Genomic DNA, 18,238 nt, shown 5'->3' with positions numbered 1-18,238 from the left:
TATGCTGGATCGTTTATTAGCTGATATGTTCTGGAGGGCTTTGCCATACCTTCTCCAGCACTGAATCAGTCAGGTGACTCCTGGCAATGCCCTTGAGATGGTTGACCTGGTAGAACGCTATGAAGCTACCAGGAATCTAAAGGAGAGTTCTGTAGGGAGGAGGAGGAGGAGGAGGAGGAGGAGGAAGGGAGGGTCGGCAAAGTTGGCAAACCCCGGAAATCTCCACCCCAGGCCCGGAGATTTGAGCCGATAAAACCTTCCCAGGATGTACCCACGGCAGACCTGACTCCGATAGTTTGCTGGCGGTGTCAGGAGCCTGGCCATGTAAGGGCTGACTGTCCCCATCGGGTTAAGCTCATGGACACTAACTATGGCTACCGTCAGTTGCTACATGCCAAAAGGCTGTGTGCAACAGGTACCTCAGAGTCTCTAGATCACTTGTGCCAGGTGGAAGTTAGACACTCCGGCAGAGGCTCTGCTGGACTCAGGGAGTCTGGTGACCCTAGTAAGGGCTACCCTGGTGCAGTCCACTGAGTATACTGGCCGGAAAGTCGGTTTGATGTGCATCCACGGAGACTTAAAGGACTATCCTACCGCCCTGGTGTCTCTGTCCACGGTGGCCAGCAGGTGGACCCATGAGGTGGCCGTCGCCACGAATTTACATCATGAACTCATAAGAGGGAGAGACTTCCCGGCACTGTGGCCTGCTATGAGAGTGACTGATACCCATGACACAGGGGTAACCCTAGCATAGTGAACCCTGGGAACCTGAGACCGAAGAGGTGACCGCCACTTCGGTGGAAGAGGGGGAGACAACACAGTTAAGTGTGATGGTGAGAGACATGAAGGACTTGCCGCCGGGTCCTGAATTAGCAGACATTAAATGTCCCCAGGGATAACTTTGGTACTGCTCAACTGTCACGATATGTAAGTAAGCGGGGAAATTACCAAACACAGGAAAACAAACAGAACAAACGACTAGGCCCAAAAGCTAGGGAGAAAAGGGTCACCTCCTAGCGATCCCTAAAAGCTTTCCCTAAACTGCTGTGCTCATGTGCATACCCTAATGGTGGATATGCACATGCCCTCGTGCTTAAAGCTAAACACCCTGGGCAAACCCTAAGCCGCAGGGAAAAGGCAACCTGCTTCTTCAAACCAGGAGGAAGCAAGCGTCTCCCTAGAGATAGGAAATAAAGGAGAGGACTTATCTTGAGCAGATCTGGAGCAGACGATCCACCACAAATCAAGTGCTCCCAGGAAAGAACTATAACCCGCAAAGGCCACTGGGGGAAGGAGGGATAAATAGCCTCACTAACAATGAACCCAGTATACTTGAGGGAATGTGGAGCCAGCTCAAACCCAAATCAAAACAAACAAATAAGTCAGACATGTGCAGCCAGTCTAACAGACCTCTGCACATTCACAGGGCAAGGCGTGACACGAACGTCAGGACCCAACACTATCCCGCACCAGGGAAAATGTGTTAATAGTAGATGGTGAACCACAACAACCTGGGGCAGAGTCGGTGTTTCCCTGTTTTGTGATTCATTAGGATATGTTGTATCGGGTAAACCAACTACTGGGTGAGCCTATTGAACAGTTGGTGGTCCCCAAGGCTTATCACAAGCTTGTGTTAGATCTAGCCCATCAACACGTTCTCAGGGGTCACCTGGGTGGCAGAAAACTGGGGATCGTATTTCTACAGCGGTTTTAGCGGCCCAATATATTCAAAGAAGTGGAAGAGATTTGTAAGTCTTGCCCGACCTGCCAGATAACTAGCCCCCAGCCACATTTCCGTAGTCCCCTAGTACCTATCCCGATTATCGAAGTACTGTTTAACCGAATAGCTATGGACCTCATAGGCCCAGTACCGAAGTCCGCCAGAGGGCATCAACACATCTTAGTCATTCTAGACTATGCCACTCGGTACCCGGAGGTGAAACTCATAGCTAAGGAATAATGGAGAGGTTTTCCCGAGTAGGACTACCTAAAGAGGTTCTGGCCGACCAAGGGACCCCTTTTATGTCCAAGGTGAGGAGGGAACTCTGTAGGTTGCTGCACAGAAAACAGCTACAGACGTCCGTTTAACATCCGCAAACGGACGGTCTGGTAGAAATGTTTTAATGTTTGGTTAAATCTATGTTGAAAAGGGTGGTGGCTAAAGATGCAAAGGACTGGGACTTCCTTCTGCCCTATCTCATGTTCGCAGTGCGAGAGGTACCCCAGGCCTCTACTCTGTTCTCACCCTTCGAACTTCTATAAGACAGACACCCTCGCGGTCTCTTGGACGTAGCCAAAGAGGCGTGGGAACAACAACCCACTCCACATAAAAGTGTCAGAGTATGTTACCCAGATGCAAGATCGGAGAGTGACAGTGTTGCCTCTTGTTAGAGAGAAAGCCCAGAGTCGGGGTTATAAATAGTCATGCTCGGGTCCGGATCTTTAACCCGGGTGATCGGGTTTTGGTTCTGGTGTCGACTGGGGACAGTACGTTCCTGGCTAGGTGGCAGGGGCCCTACCAGGTACTCGAGAAAATTGGAGATGTGAACTACAAGGTACACCAGCCAGGGCGGCAAAAGCCAGAGCAGGTTTACCATGTGAATTTACTCAAACCGTGGAAAGATAGGGAAACCTGTACAGAAGACAGCACGCGGCAGGGTTTTCTAGGAAAAGAGGTACCGGCCCCTCTGTCTGATGCAAGAGAGGAGGCTGCCACAGTAAAAAATTGCTGACAGCCTCTCCTCTAAACAGACTCAGGAGGCCAGGGAGTTCGTTAGTCGGAACACGGATGTGTTCTCGGACGTCCCTGGATGCACTTCCATAATCCAGCATGACAATGTCACCGAGCCTCAGGCAAAAGTCTGATTAAAACCATACCGGGTGCCCAAGGCTCGGCAACAAGCCATAGTGGAGGAAGTGCAGCTAATGTTGCAGCTAGACGTCATTGAGGAGTCAAAAAGTGAGTGGGCCAGTCCTATAGTACGGACACCCAAGCCGGACGGGACTTTGCGGTTTTGTAATGACTTTCGAAAACTTAAAAGGATAACGGTCGTATATATTTTTGGGGGAGTATTGGATTGTGGTGATTAATATCACCTTGGTGGCCCTATTTCAACTTTTCACTGTGTATTCAATTACCCCTTAATTCCACAGTTTAGTTCCCTGTACTGCCTACTTTTACCTCTGCTTAAAATAGGGTTGCTAGGCATGATCCGTCTATCTGTTGAAGGACGGAGGACGCAGAAGCATGCTGCGTGCAAGGTCATATTACTGACAGCCAGGGGCTGTATGTAAATGATTAAAGCCAGGTCCTCCCCAGCAGCTGATAACAGTGCCTGGGCTGTGTGCACTTCTCGCTGTCCCTGCGCTTGGCAGACACTCCCTCACTCAGCAGACTGGGACAATGCAGTGCTGAAGCAGCGCAGACCAGGGAAGGGAGATCTGCCATCTGCTCAGTGTATAAATGAAAGCAACATGTGGTAAGAGGACCCCTTTGTGCTGCAGGAGATTAACCCTTTGGGGGGGGGGGCTCTGGTTACTGACACTTTTAGGGGGCTATTGTTACTGGCTAGTGAGGGCAGGCGGGATTAGCCTCAGGGGGAGGGCAGTGGCGGCCATCTTAACTGAATAGTGAAATTGCAGTTTTATGCAGACTGGTTGCTAAGGGCTGAATCTTATTAAATATGGGGTAAATCAGTCTAATAGTAACTGATTCTGGAATATCATGTTATTAGTAACTACATATATGAAAATTGAAATTAGGGTTTTAAATGTGACAGTTATCCTTTAACGAGGTTTCCAAATTCAATGCGTATCCCATGCCCCGGGTGGATGAGCTCATCGAGAGGTTAGGACAAGCCCAGTATTTTTCTGTTTTGGACCTCACAAAAGGGTACTGGCAGGTGCCCTTAACGGAGGCTGCCAAAGAGAAAACTGCCTTCATCACGCCTGAGGGGCTGTACCAATATAAGGTGTTACCCTTTGGTCTGCATGGCACCCCGCCACTTTTCAGCTACTAATGGACATCATGCTTCGTCCACATAGTCGGTATGCTTCGGCTTACCTGGACGATATTGTCATCCACAGTACCGACTGGGAAAGTCACCTACCCAAAGTGCAGGCTGTAGTGGACTCCCTTCGGAAAGCTGGCCTAACCGCTAACCCCAAAAAATGTGCGATAGTGTTAGAAGAGACTAAGTACCTGGTGTATGTCACTGGGCACGGAGTCATCAAACCCCAAGTGAACAAAATAGAGACAATACGGAATTGGCCCCAACCTGTCACCACTAGGCAAATAAAGTAATTCCTGGGAATGGTGGGCTATTACATGAGGTTTTTTTCCCCACTTTGTTACTCTAGCCGTGCCCTTGACTGGACTCTTGAAGGGACACAAGTTAACAATGGTTCACTGGGATGATCGGCTTTCTCCGCTTTGAAGTCGGCCCTGTGCGGGTCCCCGGTTTTGGTGACGCCCGACTTCAAAAGTAAGTTTATAGTACAGACGGATGCCCCTGAAGTAGGCCTTTGTGCTATACTGTCTCAGGAAGTCAACGGGAAGGAGCATTCCGTGGTCTTCCTCAGCCGTAAGCTCAGAGACCCGGTATAGTATAGTGGAGAGAGTGCCTGGCTATCAAGTGGGCACTAGAATCTCTCCACTATTTATTGGGCAGAAAATTCCACCTGGTTACCGACCACTCCCCTCTCAAGTGGATGAGCCAGGCCAAGGACAGAAATGCCCGGGTCACCCGATGGTTTCTCTCCTTATAAAACTTTATGTTTTCGGTGGAACACAGGGAAGGTCGGTTACAGGGAAACGCGGGTGCCCTGTCTCGGGTACACTGTATGTGACACTGTGAGAGGTTTTGTCTGGGAAAACAGGTATTTATCTCCCAGCATGTGCTGCTGGGCTGATTTACAGCCAGGTGATGGTCAAATACCGGACTTAAAGTGCCTGTGTTCTGCCAAATCTCTATACCTTGCCAAAAGTCTATACCGGAAGTGACAAGGCCGCCAAGGAATCAGCTGGAGGAGGGTGTAGGCGGCGCTGCGCAAGCGCACATCCACCGGCTTAGCAAAGAATTATTGCAGGGCCGCAATAGAAATACTTCGTAAACCCGCACGTGCGCACTTAGGGGTATAGAGATTTTGCAGCGCAAAATGTTTCATCAGATCTCCCTACCCCTGAGTGCGTACGCGCCTACAAATCATCATTAGCAGTTCATCCTTACCGCAGAGCTGAGTGCTGGATACCGAGCTCACCACATAGTAGAGCTGAACTGCAACTGATTTGTGGGCGCGTGCGCACTCTGGGGTAGGGAGATCTGATGAAACATTTTGCTCTGCAAAATCTCTATACCCCTAAGTGCGCATGCGCGGTGTACGAAGTGTTTCTATCGCGGCGCTGCAATAATTCTTTGCTAAGCCGGTCACATGGCAGCCTCGTCACATCTGGTACGGCAGTGTCACTTCTGGTATAGACTTTTGGCAAGGTATAGATTTGGCAGAACACCGTTCCAGGTTTTGGCATGCAGCTGGCTGTCCTTATATAGGCAGCTAAGCTCAGAAGTGAGGTCTCTGTGTTGGGATCTGGGAGCTTTGTGTCTGGATGAAGGCTTGCTGCCTGTTTGGTGTGAAAACAGGTAGGTGCTGCTATGCTCGAGGACTCTAAGGTAGAATTGCCACCAACACCACAAGGTGACTTTTTGCTTGTTCATGACTGCTTGTTTTGTCACTTGCCTAAAGTGTGAATAAAACACTGAACTGTTTGATCAAAAGAACTGCCTCTATACTGCGTCCGCTAATCCTGTCTACCAGAGCGAAACCCGGCTATATATATATATATATATATATATATATATATATATATATATATATATATATATATATATATATATATATATATATATATATATATATACACACACACACACACACACACACACACACACAGTACAGACCAAATGTTTGGACACACCTTCTCATTCAAAGAGTTTTCTTTATTTTCATGACTATGAAAATTGTAGGTTCACACTGAAGGCATCAAAACTATAAATTAACACATGTGGAATTATATACATAACAAAAAAGTGTGAAACAGCTGAAAATATTGTCAGAACTATTGGGTATGAATAAAGACCATAAGTATAAGGCATATATAAAAGAGTATGGACATGAGCCTAAGGAACAACCATTTTGTCTTATTTTAAAAGTGCAGGGTGAGTTCAGGATTTTTTTTTACTCTGAAATTGCTAACCTAAGGTTTACGATATGTAACAAAGTGTTTACCTCCCCCTAAGTTCACACCTGAGCGTTTTACAGCGCGTTCAAACGCGCTGTAAAACGCTCAACACGTGAAAACCAATGCTTCCCTATGGCCCTGGTTCACACTTGAGCGTTTTACAGCGCGTTTGAACGCACTGTAAAACGCCCGACGCATAAACAAGTTCTTGAGATTTTTTGGGGGCGTTTGTTGTGCGTTTTGGCCCATAGACTCATTGGACAACACTGCAGTCAATCACACAAACGCACGTTTACTATTGCAAAAAACGCGCGACAAATACGCGCGTCTCAGAAACGCTCAGGTGTGAACCCAGGGCTAGTCTGTTTTTGTGAGAAGGAGATGTCCCAAGCTCTAATGAAAAGTAATTGCATAGATAAGACAATGTATTAGAAATGTGCTGAGTTTTGATGATTTTTAGTGAATAGAAAGACTCTAATCTTTCTTTGTGGTTTTATATTAATCAATGTATGAGTAGATTGATTTTATATCATCAATTTAAATATGTGTGCTGAATATATAATATATATAAGAGTATGGTCCTTATAGCTATATTCAGTTTTAAGATTAGAAACTAGGCACAAATTCCTCTGTCATTTTTAGAATCTCTCAGTGTAACACACAAGTTAATTATTTCTTTCCTTGAGGTTTTCTTGAATGGAGAAATGTGGACACAGGTGATCATGAACAAACCCTGCTTTTTTCCCAGAACAATGACTTAAAGGGACACTGACAGGCAAATTCAGCATATTGTGTTATATATCTGACATTACAGGTCTTATACAGTCTATTAAAAGCATGTAAGTATCCCCCCTATCCACCTTCTAAATACCGAAATATAAAGTTTTATAACTTGCCTGTCTCCTCACCAATCTGCCCAAGGGGCGGCGTTTCATCTGAAAATGCGCCCAGCCAGCTGCTCCCAACTGCCGTTCTGTAGCCCCGCCCAGCTCATCAATATTCACTTCGCTGGGCGGGGCTACAACTCGCCGCACTATCATTAACCCCTTTGGAGATGTGAGCGAGCAGCGCTCTGAAGCGCTGCTTTGAACAGTGCCTGGGGCATGCGCATGAGGCAGAGGCTGCAGCTGCCTCTGGGAACGCAGGCAGGGTGTGTACAGCAGGCGCGATCTAACCACGGCGGGGCGCAGGCACAGAGGATTAGACGGACGCTGCCAAGAGGATTCTATCAACCATACGCAGGATCGTGACTGGGGAGAGTTGTAGCCCCGCCCAGCGAAGTGAATATTGATGAGCTGGGCGGGGCTACAGAACGGCAGTTGGGAGCAGCTGGCTGGACGCATTTTCAGATGAAACGCCGCCCCTTGGGCAGATTGGTGAGGAGACAGGCAAGTTATAAAACTTTATATTTCAATATTTAGAAGGTGGACAGGGGGGATACCAGGGCTGTGGAGTCGGTAGATAAATGCTCCGACTCCGACTCCTCAGTTTTTTGTACTTCCGACTCCGACTCCCCGACTCCGATCCTCTGTATTTAATATGCGAATGTATTTTATACATTCCTTGAAGGAGAGAAAGAAGTTCTTCTAAGCTCTTCTAGCATAGAGAGGTAGTTGGGCAGAAGCTGCTGCCTTCTCCTTTGTGTGCTGATCTTCTGCTGAAGACAGAGCAGTGGGAGGATCCAAGAAGGGACATTTATTTTAAAACATGATTTCCCTAGTAGAATCCCATAGTCATGTTTAAAGTTTAAGATAACATTCTGAGTTTACACGTTTTATAGCCTTAGCTGAATGACAGCAGTTTTTCCAATGGTTTACAGCAGGGATGTCAAACTCGTGGCCCTCCAGCTGTTGGAAAACTACAACTCCCATCATGCCTGGGCATACTACAGCTATCATGGAATGATGGGAGTTGTAGTTTTGCAACATCTGGAGGGCCATGAGTTTGACATCCATGGTTTACAGCTTCAGTCTTGAACTATTGACCCTCCATTCCCTTCACTTATACAAGTGTCTCTAGTCCTGCAAAACACATATTTACTTAATCCCTTATCAGTGAGAGGCGAGGATAACCATGGGCATTGCGTTCCCTGTAACATCAGAACACAACACAATGGAAAGTATATGTATTGCCACTCCTAATTGTGCATTGCGTGCCATATAGTGAAGCATATGAAAAGCATGCTTCTTCACATCACTGAACGCGTTTGTTTTGCGGTTACATGAGGCACTGCATGCATTGGCCTTTATTCTTACAGTAGAGAAGTCATTAATTATAACTGTTTATGAATTCGGACATTTAAACTTGCTTTTTTATTTTTTTATTCCAATTTAAATTTAGTAGGAGTCGGAGTCGGTTCATTTTTTGCCGACTCCGACTCCAGGTACCCAAAATTGACTCCGACTCCTCGACTCCGACTCCACAGCCCTGGGGGATACTTACATGCTTTTAATAGACTGTATAAGACCTGTAATGTCAGATATACAACACAATATGCTGAATTTGCCTGTCAGTGTCCCTTTAAGAATAGTCATGTGTATCTTGATTTAATTAGGTCTGGTCAAAAGATTTAAGGATAAACAAGGTGGTTGACTAAGTATAAAAGTCATTGTCTATTCAAGATCTTCTCAAGGTTTTGTCTGAAACCTTAGATAACATTTATTACTAGTATATAAATAAGAGAAATAAGTGAGTGCTTCGATTTTTGTATGGAATACTAGTGCCATCTAGTGTTAGGGTAACAAAGATTTAGGGAGGTTCTATTGATTATAGAGTGAGGTCACTAGTTAATGATAAAACTTGGCCAAGCCCTTTCTAAGATAGGATAAAAAGATGGTATGGGCTGACAGAAGGGATCGATCTCTAGAGCTCTCTAGCTCTCTCTCTCTGACCATCTGTAAAAGACCAGATCCAGCCCTGACCACCTTACCACCTTTTCAGTCATTGGAGGCAGCCATCTTAGAACCATTGAAACTGATTTCTGCTAGCTGACATTTTGGTATAGTATAACCTTACCTAGATTTTATAGGATAATTAATTAATATAATACATATCTATATATATTCAATTAACCATACCTTGTGTATAGTATCTGTTTTGGAATAAGATTGGGGTGTACCTGCAGCATCATCCTGAAAATTAATCCAATACAGGGAGATTGAAAATATACTGGTGAAAACACGGTATTATCTCCAATAAATTGAATTCAGTTCTAGACCAGTATGGTTGATAGAGATATAAATATATATATATATATATAGTGGACGCACTGTTCTGGGGGATCTGTGGGTGGACGCACTGTTCTGGGGGATCTGTGGGTGGACGCACTGTTCTGGGGGATCTGTGGGTGGACGCACTGTTCTGGGGGATCTGTGGGTGGACGCACTGTTCTGGGGGATCTGTGGGTGGACGCACTGTTCTGGGGGATCTGTGGGTGGACGCACTGTTCTGGGGGATCTGTGGGTGGACGCACTGTTCTGGGGGATCTGTGGGTGGACGCATATATAGCATCTTATGCTATGTGTCATCCACAGATCCCCTCCATAAGTGTGGGGGTCGCATTTGCTTTTATAATGGGGGTGGCATCTGCATTTATAATGACAGCGGGGCCCATGCAGTGACTGTATTCTACTACACAGGCCCCGCTTACTGTATAATCATATCCCTAATAGTTAATTGTTGTATGCATGTAAAAGCATAATGAGCGATAATGATGAGCGCTGTCTATTACTTACAATTAGAAGCGCTCGCCGTTCGGAGCAGAGAGGAGGGAGGAGGCAGGCCGGGAGCTGGCAGTGTGAGTCATCCGTCATGCGCCCACGCCGCCTGCTTCATTCATAAAGTGGGCGGCGCAGGCGCGTGACGTATGACTCACACTGCCAGCGCCCGTCCTCCCGGCCTGCCTCCTCCCTCCTCTCTGCTCCGAAGCGCGCTTCTAATTGTAAGTAATAGACAGCGCTCATCATTATCGCTCATTATGCTTTTACATGCATACAACAATTAACTATTAGTGATATGATTATACAGTGAGCGGGGCCCGTGTAGTAGAATACAGTCACTGCACGGGCCCCGCTGTCATTATAAATGCAGATGCCGCCCCCATCCCCTCCTCCCTCACAGCTGATACACCCGCCGCACGGCATCGCGGCGGGTGTATCATTGAAAACTAGGCAAAAAATCAGCTACATTCGCCATATAAGACGCACTGCTATTTCCCCCCCACTTTTGGGGGGGAAAAAGTGCGTCTTATACGGCGAAAAATACGGTATGTATAATAAATATATATATATATATATATATATATATATATATATATATATATATATATATATATATATATATATTTGTATAGATGAAAGGTAAACCAGATTTGGGTTTAATCAGACATTTGTCGGCTGAGAGAAATCAAGTATTTAATTGATTTAAAATATAATTGAGGGGTATCATTATAAGAAGGCATAATTATATATATATATATATATATATATATATTCTCAATTATTTTTGACTTTCTCACTATTTTGCATATCATTGATTGATTTTTGTTATCACCAATTTTTATATATATTATTTTGCACTAAAAATTGTATTAATAAATTACATATATATTTTGTCTGTAACTGGGTTTTGTCTTCAATTTAACGCAGATCATGAGCTTGTTTTAGCTTGATATTTATTAAAGGGGTTGTCCGGGTTCAGAGCTGAACCCGGACATACCCTTATTTTCACCCCGGCAGCCCTCCTGAGCCTGGCATCGGAGCATCTCATGCTCCGATGCGCTCCAGTGCCCTGCGCTAGATCGCGCAGGGCACAGGCTCTTGTGTTTTCAATAACACACTGCCGGGCGGTAACTTCCGCCCGGCAGTGTGTTTGGTGACGTCACCGGCTCTGAGGGGCGGGCTTTAGCTCTGCCCTAGCCGTTTTACTGGCTAGGGCAGAGCCAAATCCCGCCCATCAGTGCCGGTGACGTCACCGGGCTGCCTGTCAGCCCCATGGTGAGCCCGGTTCGTCACCGGAACTCAGAAAAATGCCTTTGCCCTGCGCGATTTAGCGCAGGGCAAAGGAGAGCATCGGAGCATGAACTGTTCCGATGCTCATGTCAGGGGGGCTGCCTGGGTGAAAATGGAGGGATGTCCGGGTTCAGCTCTGAACCTGGACAACCCCTTTAAATTAGAATCTTTATTACAGATTTTAATTTATTCACATAAATAATATAGACTGTCAATCGGAGACAGCATAAATATTCTGACAATATGTCATATTCTAGGTTCTTCAAAGTAGCCAGAATAATTAGAAAACAGTCACAGAAAACACATAGATTTGCGTTCACCATTTAGTGATCCTATGTGGTAGGAAGTACCCTATATAGTGAGATACCCACTCAGTGTACATAAGTATACACGAACAAAGGATAAACTGAGACTAGACGGGTATAGTAGAAAAAAAATATATACATATACTTTATTAAGCAATACATAAAAAATCATTATTTAATGGGTGATATATCACATCAGATAAAAAGGCATCCCCCAGAAGAAGGCATCCTAGCAGAAAGGCGCGTCGGGGTACGTGGCTCTCCTGAGTTTGGACTGTCTTTACTATATGGGTACACAATGTTATAGTGTGAGGCTCCTTCTTGCTTTATCAGCTTATGATCTGCAGCATGATTCAGCTATGTCTTTTTTAGTGCAGGAATCGATCTTAGTGACTATCTCTGATATCTTGATTGTATCTATTTAGACATTGTCACTCAGTTGTTTGATTTCTAGGGTGCATTTATTAGTATGTGCGTGTCTTTGCATTGCTCCACTTGGGCACCAGTAGGTATTTTCATCTGCCCCTGAGGCAACATGCACGTTCATGCATCCTTATAGGACTCTGTTTCTACTTTTTATAATAGATTATAACATGCACACATGCGCTAGTTGCTGAGTTGAAGGCACTGGTCCCCTTTTCCCATGTGGGTCTGGGTCTGTGCGCTATACACATGTATGTCCTAATTTGATGCACTGGCAGTGGAGATACAGGTGTATATATATCATTTTATCTGATGTGATATATCACCCATTAAATAATGATTTTTTTATGTATTGCTTAATAAAGTATATGTATATATTTTTTCTACTATACCCGTCTAGTCTCAGTTTATCCTTTGTTCGTGTCTTCAAAGTAGCCACCTGTGGTAGCCATGCTGGTTCAGTATGCCTTCAATTTTGAATAAATCCCCAACAGTGTCACCAGCAAAGCACCCCCCACACCATCACACCTCCTCCTCCATGCTTCACGGTGGGAACCAGGCATGTAGAGTCCATCCGTTCACCTTTTCTGCATCGCACAAAGACACGGTGGTTGGAACCAAAAATCTCAAATTTGGACTCATCAGACTAAAGCACAGATTTCCACTGGTCTAATGTCCATTCCTTGTGTTTTTTTAGCCCAAACGAGTCTCTTCTGCTAGTTGCCTGTCCTTAGCTGTGGTTTCCTAGCAGATATTCTACCATGAAGGCCTGAGTCACACGGTCTCCTCTTAACAGTTGTTCTAGAGTTGTGTCTGCTGCTAGAGCTCTGTGTGGCATTGACCTGGTCTCTAATCTGAGCTGCTGTTAACCTGCGATTTCTGAGGCTGGTGACTTGGAGGACCTTATCCTCCACAGCAGAGGTGACTCTTGGTCTTCCTTTCCTGGGGCGGTCCGCATGTGAGCCAGTTTCTTTGTAGCACTTCATGGTTTTTGTGACTGCACTTGGGGACACTTTCAAAGTTTTCCCAATTTTTCGGACTGACTGACCTTCATTTCTTAAAGTAATGATGGCCACTCGTTTTTCTTTACTTAGCTGCTTTTTTCTTGCCATAATACAAATTCTAACAGTCTATTCAGTAGGACTATCAGCTGTGTATCCACCTGACTTCTCCACAACGCAACTGATGGTCCCAACCCCATTTATAAGGCAAGAAATCCCACTTATTAAACCTGACAGGGCACACCTGTGAAGTGAAAACCATTTCAGGTGACTACCTCTTGAAGCTCATCAAGAGAATGCCAAGAGTGTGCAAAGCAGTAATCAAAGCAAAAGGTGGCTACTTTGAAGAACCTAGAATATGACATATTTTCAGTTGTTTCACACTTTTTTGTTATGTATATAATTCCACATGTGTTAATTCATAGCTTTGATGCCTTCAGTGTGAAGCTACAATTTTCATAGTCATGAAAATAAAGAAATTATATATATATATATATATATATATATATATATATATATATATATATATATATATATATATATATATATATATATATATATATATATATATAGGCGGCACTGACTGCAAAGAAGGAAAAATAGGGTGCACGTTCCAGGGGAATCGACCTCTTACCCCAATCAATGAATCCAGAAAAAGGACGGCACTCCGGTCTTGTAAAAGTGGTTTCTAATCAACCTTGCGGTACAACGTTTCGGCTCCAATACTGAGCCTTTCTCAAGCGTTGAGAAAGGCTCAGTATTGGAGCCGAAACGTTGTACCGCAAGGTTGATTAAAAACCACTTTTACTTTTTCAAGACCGGAGTGCCGTCCTTTTTCTGGATAGATAGAGAGATATATATATATATATATATATATATATATATATATATATATATATATATATATATATATATATATATATATATATATATATATATATATATATATACACACACACACACACACACACACATACACACACACACACAAATAAAATATATATAGCCTGCCATGCACTGTGTATCTACAATACACAGTGCATGGCAGGCTATATATATATATATATATATACACACACACACACACACACGTACACACAGTGCATTACAGGATATATAAATATATATCTACAATACACAGTGCATGGCAGGCTATATATATCTACAATACACAGTGCATGGCAGGCTATATATATATATATATATATATATATATATATATATATATATATATATATATATACACACACACACACGTACACACAATACACAGTGCATTACAGGATATATAAATATATCTACAATACACAGTGCATTGCAGGCTATATATCATATACAGTGTATTGCAGGCTACATGTAACAGACAGTATAATTATATGTATTTAAATTTGGCAACTACATTTTTCAGTTCAGTAGCCAATGGCTCCTACGTATTATTGTTTTAGTCTGGAGCACTGGATTACACCTTTCATTTTTCAAAAGGCTATGCAAAATAAAAGGTGGAATCTGATTGGTTGTTGGCCATCTTAGCCTGTTTTCCTTTCCACCGGTTTGATTCATCTCCCTCATTGTATTCCGGGCAGTCAGTGTCAGGAAAGTCTTTTTTTTTTTTTTAAAGCATCCGGTCTAGACTCTGACGTAATGAAGGGGTTAATTGTTGGATACCCAGCGCCTCACTATGATAGGGCAGCAATCCATTGAGAGTATCCGGCAGCGCATGTTACAGACAGGCATTCCTAAATCATCTACAGGACACCTCTCACCCCTCCCGGCTGCTGTCTGACGAAGATAACATGGTTCCACTCGTCTCCAGCTCAGAGCTCCCTCCTCATAGCGTTCTGTTCACACGCACGTACTAAGCCCGTCTCTGCTACTTGAGAGAATCCTCCAGGCCTCTGTGACCACACGCCCAACAGACTGCTTTACCGTTGTCACGGCAACTGACACTTACAGCTGTAAGCAGTTTGCTCCGTCCATCGGAAGGATTTGATTGGATGAAGAACGCGGGGAACACGCCTCTTCTGTTTTTTCTCCCTTTCTAAAAAACTTTATTGACATATAAGGAAAGAAGAACTACGGTAACTGATACGATCAGGGTCACACTTTGCTGTAGGCTACGGGATTCTGCAACCGAGAAACTTGTTGGGCATATTGTATGTTTCCCTTACGTCCTAACCAGTGGCACAGATGGGGTATTCTGCCCCTGTGGACTGGTTAGGACAGGTGGAAGTTTAATGAAACATAAACATAAAAACACTGGCATGCACACGCCCTCCCTGCCCCCTATAAAGAGGGGCGTAGCCCTCATGCTGTTGTGTTTTTTTCTGTCCTGCGGACAGGACGGGACGGGTGGTGCACTCCTCCATCCTTGTGGTGGAGAGAGTGCGATTCCCTTTTTTTCTTTTAGGTTCCTAGGACCTGTGCCGCTCCCCCTATGCGGCCGGAGGATACCCTCCGGCCTTAGCTGGTCTCCTTTTGCCCTGTCTAGGTCGTACCTCTGTCCGGGCTGGAGCGGCGGTAGCGGTGCCCGCATGTTCGGCTGGGCGCCGCCATCTTGCGGAAGTGACGTCGGGTTACGTCACTTCCGGTTTTCGCTCCGGCCGACGGATGGTTGGCTGGAGCGGCGAAGCGGCGTCCCGCATGTTGCTGGGCGCCGCCATCTTGTGGGAGTGACGTTAAGTAACGTCACTTCCGGTTTTTCGCTCCGGCCGTTTGTTAGCGCGGCCGGAGGTGTATTTTAGTGAAATTAGGCCAAGGGGCCTTTAATATGTGCAGGATCCCTTTCTGGGCCCTAATACAGAGATCTTTTTCCTTGTTTTTCAAGGAGTTAAAATCGGAGGTTTACCCCGCCCCCCTGGGGGCGGGACTTTCGTTTTGGCGCCAAGAGCCCTATTTAAACCTGGTGAAGCTCCAGGTTCAGTCTCCTGGAGCGCAGCTTGCTGTCAACCTTGAGTGTGGTTTGGTGCTTGAGAGTCTTGTTACCTCTGTGCTGTAAATCAGTTGTTGTCTTATTATAAAGAGCTTGCTAGGATCTTCTGGGTAAAGATCCGGAAACTTGCGATTAAGCTCTATTTTTCTTGAATTTTGTTAAATTCATGTTTTTGTTTTTTCTTGATTTTCAGCCATGTCGTCTACTGGTGACGGAGGAGAGCGTGACCCCAGCCGGAAATCCGCGGGCAAGAGGCGCCACTTGCAGTGCCATGATTGCCAGATTGTCCTGGAGGACTCGTACGATTTCTCCCGCTGCCCACCCTGTAGGGCCAAGTCACTCCCCCAGTTGGAGCCATCTGTCCACGATGTGGTGGATTGGGTAAAGGGGTACATGGAGTCAAACATGTCCCAAGTCAACGCCTCCATACAGGAGCTGAAGTGTGCCTTGGTCGCCAAGCGTCATCGTCCCTCCTCCCCCCATCGTGCGATGGAGGTCTCGGGGGGTCAGGAGGCGAGGGAGGGCTCCGCTTCCTCCTCGGACGAGGAGGATGGTTTCTCCTATTTTTTCCCGCTGGAGAAGGCCCAGCGGCTACTAAAATCCGTCCGGTCGGGGGACCAGGACGTTGACCCGGGGGAAGCCTCAACCTCTGCCTCTAGGGGGCCTAGGGCCTTCAAAGCGGATGATTCTCTCCTGGCTCTGATGAAAACAGAGTGGAGAAAGCCAGAAAAAGGTCCAGTGCTGACCAAAAGGTTTAAGGCCGTGTTTCCGGTCAAGGAGGATCAGGTATCTTCCTGGGGGCCTGTCCCTAAGGTGGACATGGCCATCGCGAAGCTTTCCAGGAGGACCCTGATCCCTTCAGACGACGGGTCAAGCTTGTTGGACCCGATGGACAGGAAGGCGGACTGCGCCCTTAGGCGCGCTTATTCTTCAGCCTCGGCCTCCGCCTCAGTCGCGATTGCGTCGTCCGAAGTGGCGAATTTCTTAAAAACGAGGTTTTCCCAAATTGAGTCGGACCTGGACCAGGGGGTCGCTAGGGATGACATTCTGGCCTCATGCAAGACGGCCAGCCTTGCCATTGACTATTTGTGTGACGCAGCTCCACAACAACTTAAGCTGGCATCTAAGTCTATGGCTCTGTCAACCGCGGGCAGGCGTCCGCTTTGGTTGAAGCCCTGGAAGGCAGATACGACCTCTAAGCACAATCTTTGTGCCATGGCGTACGAACCCGGCAAGCTCTTTGGTGCAGAGCTAGACCATATAATGGAGGGGCTGTCGGACAAGAAGGGCAAGTCCCTTCCCCAGCAGTCCTTTCGTGGTCGGGGCAGAGGGTATGGTTCCAGAGCGGAACCACAACCCAGACCCCAGAGGAATTGGGGTTCCCGTAGAGGAGGGAAATCCTCTCGGGGTTCTAGACCCCCCAAGAAGTCCTCGGCGCTCTGATTGCGGGCCTCCTCGAGGCTCTTGGTATTTTGCCGGTCTGACTGGAGATCTCGGGCTCCCTTCTCCCCACATTCCCGTAGGCGGTCGCCTACGACACTTTCTACCTTGTTGGCAGGATCATATCCAGGACAGTTGGGTCCTGCGTGTAATCTCCCAGGGCTACCTTGTAGACCTGAGCAGTCGGCCTCTGGACAAATTTGTCCAGACAAGGCTTCTTCCCAGCAACAAGCAGAAGATTCTAGAAAGTTACGTACTAGAATACTTCCAGAAGGGGGCCTTAGAAGAGGTTCCTCTCCTAGAGAGGGGAACAGGTATCTACTCCCCAGTTTTCCTGGTACCCAAGAGTACAGGAGGGTGGAGAATGATTATAGATTTGAGGTTCTTCAACCGTTTCATAAGACAAAAGAAGTTCCGTATGGAAACTATCCAGTCAGTGACCAATCTTCTTATGCCGGGAGATTTCTTGGCAACCTTGGACCTCAAGGATGCTTATCTCCATATTCCCATCCATCCTGGGTCCAGAAGATTTTTAAGGATCGCGGTAAATATCGGGGGGGTCCTAAAGCATTTTCAGTTTGTGGCCCTCCCGTTTGGGATCTCTTCAGCCCCACACACTTTCACCAAGGTGGTGGTCTCTGTGGTGGCCGCACTAAGGCTTCAAGGCTTGAGTATAGTTCCATACCTGGACGACTGGCTCCTCAGAGCCCCTTCCCAAGCGATCCTGTCCCAACACATCCAACAGGCTGTTACATTCCTACATCAGTTAGGATGGGTGATCAATTGGGACAAATCCCAGCTTCAACCAGCCACCTCAGTAAGGTTCCTGGGGTTCATGGTGGATTCAGTCAGGATGATGATTCATCTCACTCCCGAAAGAAAGCAATCCGTGC

At 46.0% G+C, this 18,238-nt stretch overlaps 1 protein-coding gene across 2 annotated transcripts in view; it reads right to left on the bottom strand.

Moving 5' to 3' along the window:
• The window catches only part of BBS1 (Bardet-Biedl syndrome 1), a 331,388-nt gene extending 316,452 nt beyond the window's left edge, over window positions 1-14,936 (bottom strand). The window contains exon 1 of one of the 2 annotated variants that reach the window (XM_044270034.1): window positions 14,740-14,936. In XM_044270034.1, coding sequence (XP_044125969.1) covers window positions 14,740-14,771 — 32 coding nt within the window. In that variant the 5' untranslated portion in view covers window positions 14,772-14,936. The remainder of the gene's footprint in view (window positions 1-14,739) is intronic. The other variant, XM_044270035.1, reaches the window with a different exon arrangement.
• Window positions 14,937-18,238: the final 3,302 nt, after the last annotated feature.

This window comes from Bufo gargarizans, chromosome 10 (genome assembly GCF_014858855.1).
Source record: "Bufo gargarizans isolate SCDJY-AF-19 chromosome 10, ASM1485885v1, whole genome shotgun sequence".
NCBI classification, from domain to species: Eukaryota; Metazoa; Chordata; class Amphibia; order Anura; family Bufonidae; genus Bufo; species Bufo gargarizans.
The sequence above is the reverse complement of the archived record's forward strand: the minus strand, read 5'-3'. Positions and strand labels throughout refer to the sequence as shown.